Source organism: Benincasa hispida, chromosome 4 (genome assembly GCF_009727055.1).
Source record: "Benincasa hispida cultivar B227 chromosome 4, ASM972705v1, whole genome shotgun sequence".
In the NCBI taxonomy this organism is placed as follows: domain Eukaryota; kingdom Viridiplantae; phylum Streptophyta; class Magnoliopsida; order Cucurbitales; family Cucurbitaceae; genus Benincasa; species Benincasa hispida.
Genome location: NC_052352.1, coordinates 15,295,686 through 15,299,624, shown reverse-complemented (window position 1 = coordinate 15,299,624; position 3,939 = coordinate 15,295,686). Strand labels below are relative to the sequence as shown.

Sequence of the window (3,939 nt, the reverse complement as noted above, 5' to 3'; positions counted from 1 at the left end):
AGGAGTATATATATATCACACTATATATAAAAATACGAAAAAATAAAACTAAAAGTTAAATTGGGTCCGCCTTCACCGTTCATTTATTCCAAGTTTATCATCGACGTTCATTTGCTCATCTATCATTGTCATTCGTTCACCCTGAGTCTATCATCGTTATTCTTGCCATCCTATGCTCGCTTTATTTTTGAATCGTCTCACACCATATGTCTTTCGCCTGTAACTCAGGCGCCAGAAGGAGAAAAGAGATGGAGGAAGAAGAAATGGTCTTGAAGCATGAGGAAGAATACATGCATAAGGGAGAGAGAATATGAATGTGCATGGAAGAGAGTATATATATATAGATGAGGGTTAAATTATAAATAACCATGGATATTAGGGAAAATAAAAAATGAAATGTTGAACGCATTAATGTAATATGGTTTTTAAAGCATTTTAGTAGAAATCTCATCTATACATAAATGATTGGTGAAACGGGCTATGAGTGATGAATATCTTGGCCCAATAAACCTTTATTCCCGGAAAACCGGCCCAAAAAACCTAATCTCCACATATAAAAAAACTTTCGCAATCAGAATTAGCCCTAATCTGTCAATCTCCCATCGTCGCGTCGGTAAACCTGCGTCTGCGACAATATGCAGATCTTCGTGAAAACGCTTACCGGGAAAACCATAACTCTCGAGGTCGAGAGTTCTGATACAATCGATAATGTCAAGGCAAAGATTCAGGACAAGGAGGGAATACCGCCGGACCAGCAGCGTCTCATTTTCGCCGGTAAGCAGCTGGAGGATGGTCGAACACTTGCCGACTACAACATCCAGAAGGAGTCCACCCTCCATCTTGTCTTAAGGCTCCGTGGTGGTGCTAAGAAGCGCAAGAAGAAGACCTACACCAAGCCTAAGAAGATCAAGCACAAGAAGAAGAAGGTCAAGCTCTCCGTTCTTCAGTTTTACAAGGTCGACGATTCGGGAAAAGTTCAGAGGCTCAGGAAGGAGTGCCCTAACGCTGAATGCGGAGCCGGTACATTTATGGCCAATCATTTTGATCGTCATTACTGTGGCAAGTGTGGCTTGACTTACGTGTATCAGAAGCCCGGCGGCGATTAGGTCTTTTTTATGTCTACATTTTCATAGAGTTCTTTTTTTGGGATAATACTAGGATTTTTCAAACGATTAAATGGGTCCATTTACATTAACCATGTTACATTTGGAAACGATCAACGCTCAATTTTGGTTAATATTATTGAAGCATCTTTCATATACTGCTTGTTTGCTCGAGATGTTATGCAGTTTTATATTCACAAATGAGTGTGCTAATTACGGCATTGAAAAATCTTTAATTCTTTGGACCAGTACCCTGCTGCTTATGCTTTGGTCTATCCATAATGAGTTTGTCTCAGTCCTGGACCTCATGTTAGTTTAGGAGCTCTATTAGTGTACCTTAAAGCAAATATTATTAAGTTTTTCTGGAATAATTTCTCATGTATGTTCCATACTTCAAGATCATTCGACCCATTTGTTCCTTTTTAATATTATCATGGTAGCATCTCAACGTTAATGAAGAGTATTTTAACTTCAATTGAGTTTGATTGCAAGAAATTGCTTCTTTCTAGTATTTTTTTTTTCCATGTCACTGAATATACCGGGAATAAGATGTATTGCAGTTTTCTATTGGTGACTGGGACAATCAAGTTTGGGAATGTCCTACTCCAACATTGGGCGGTTATTGAAGTATCCAATAGTTGGTTTTTTCTAGGTTTGAGTTGTGATGTCATGTAGACTGATTTTAGTGGGTCAAAACTTTAACTATGCTTTTGAGCAATTGATGAGGCTAAATCCCGGCGCCGTTTATCCAATTAGATATTTCTCCTAGCAATTAGCTTTCGGTTTCAAACTTGCATCCATTTTTTTCTCTGGCCTTGAAATACACCAAGATTTTGGTGGTCACTCTAAGGGAAGTTTGCACCATTGAACCATATGTTGAATAAATGAAGCATCAACAATTGTCAAATGTCCAAGATCCATATCTCATAATGTATGATAGCTTTAGAGAATAAATGCTAATGACAATTTTTCATGAAATATTATTTGGTGCTTCCTTATATATGTGTAACAACTCAGTTCCAGATTAATTAGGGTTAATTATCTTAAACCGTTGGACTTTAATTTTCCTTTTTTTTTTTTTGGATTTTGAAGTCATTTTGAACCAATTGAGGAGGTATTAATTTTATGTAGATTTAAATTAATTAAATATTTGGAAGGATATAATTTATCTCAACTATTGATTTTATGTTCCCTTTAATTTTGATTTATGGAGCCAAAATTAAGATAATTAGAGAATTTAATTGATTTAAGTTTATATTTGATAAGAGATTTTGGGTTTTGGAGTTAATTTGTTAAAAGATTCAGGATTTTGAATATTTGGAATTTAAAGAAGGTTAAGAGGGAAAAGGAGAAGGATATATATATAGGTTTAAAGAAAAAAAATTAAAAAAATATATATATTTTTCCCCTTCTCCACATTTGCAGCCGTGAGACCTCCCCTTTTCTCGTTCACATGTGCAAGGGAGCAGCTGTAGACCTCTACTTTGTGCAAAAGACCTTCACTGCCGTTCAACTTCCTTCATTGTCATTGTCGTTCAGTTGCTTCATGTTAGCAGTCGTCGACACCGTTCACGTCAGATTTGAGTCGCGTTCGCCTTGGATCTGACAAGTGTCAGTTGGGTTTGGTCGCGGTGAGGTGTCCGTCGCACATCATTGTTGTCCTCTGGTCATCATCGAGCGCTGCCGTCGCCATCTCTCGTTGAATTTTGGTCCGATTTGGGTAAGTGCTCTAATTTTGCGACTTTGAGTTGTTTTGGGGTAGTTTGTGGCAAACCATCAAGGAGTTCTGTAGGTGAAAGTGTACCGCCCAACACCTTCAAAGATTGTTTTTGGTGGATTTTGGTGAGTTTCAAAGCTTTGTTCCTTTTGGATTAAGATTAATCGTTGAAGGTTTAATTACTAATTTATGGTCGTGACCAATGTTCAGGCTGGATTATTTGGTCAAAGTTTGAAGTGGTTTTGGATCAAATCATGTGTTGGATAAGTAACATGGTGTTTGGCCTTAAGTTAAATGGGTGTTTGGGATTTGGTCGAAAGTTAGAATTAAATTTGGTTATAAATTTTAAGGCTTGATTGAAGATTTTATTAGGAAAAGAGGAGATAAGCTTGCTTGAACATATCTGGACTTGAGTTTAAGGTTTGTCTTACTACTGGTTTATCTTCGAACTAGACGTTCTAACCAAAATGATGATGATAAGACTGTGCATTTATATAGAATGTTATGGAATGATACGGTACGCTTCGATTATGTAATACTGTGGGCGTTCTGGTAGTTTTGAATATGATGACTACATTAATGTGACTGTGATTTTATTAAGAGGTTTATGAGTTGACTGATGCAAGCTAGAATAGATGTTAACGGTTAGCTTTCTTATCGGGTGGTGTACAACTGATTTGCGTTTCTTCCGGATCAAGTTTACGACTTATTTGTGTTCCTTCGGGATCATGTTTACCACTTATTTGTGTTACTTTGGATTCACACCTATGAATTATTTGTGTTCCTTTAGGTTCGCACCTATGACTGATTTGTGTTCCTTCGGGATCACACCTATGACTAAATTGTGTTCCTTTGAGATTACATCTATGACTGAATTGTGTTCCTTCAGGTTCATGCCTCTGAGTGATTTGTGTTCCTTTGGGTTCACACTTATTACTGGTTTGCGTTCCTTTGGGATCACCACGACTGTTATGCTATATGATGTATACCGATGCCTGGATAGGAAGGTTAACATGTTCACTTAGAGAGCCCAGTAGTTGGTCACTTATTGAGTTTTTTTTATACTCATCATTTCTTGTGATATGTTTTTCAGGTAAAGGCAAGGACACACCAGTGACT

At 37.2% G+C, this 3,939-nt stretch overlaps 1 protein-coding gene across 1 annotated transcript; it reads left to right on the top strand.

The window, feature by feature from the left end:
• Positions 1 to 566: 566 nt before the first annotated feature.
• On the top strand, positions 567 to 1,261 carry LOC120075076 (ubiquitin-40S ribosomal protein S27a-like). The gene has a single exon (XM_039028238.1). The coding sequence runs from the start codon at positions 636 to 638 to the stop codon at positions 1,104 to 1,106; it is 471 nt and encodes a 156-aa protein (XP_038884166.1). The 5' UTR covers positions 567 to 635; the 3' UTR covers positions 1,107 to 1,261.
• Positions 1,262 to 3,939: the final 2,678 nt, after the last annotated feature.

Excerpts from the sequence above, each read along its gene's own strand:
- LOC120075076 (XM_039028238.1), top strand. The coding sequence starts at position 636 with ATGCAGATCTTCGTGAAAACGCTTACCGGGAAAACCATAACTCTCGAG.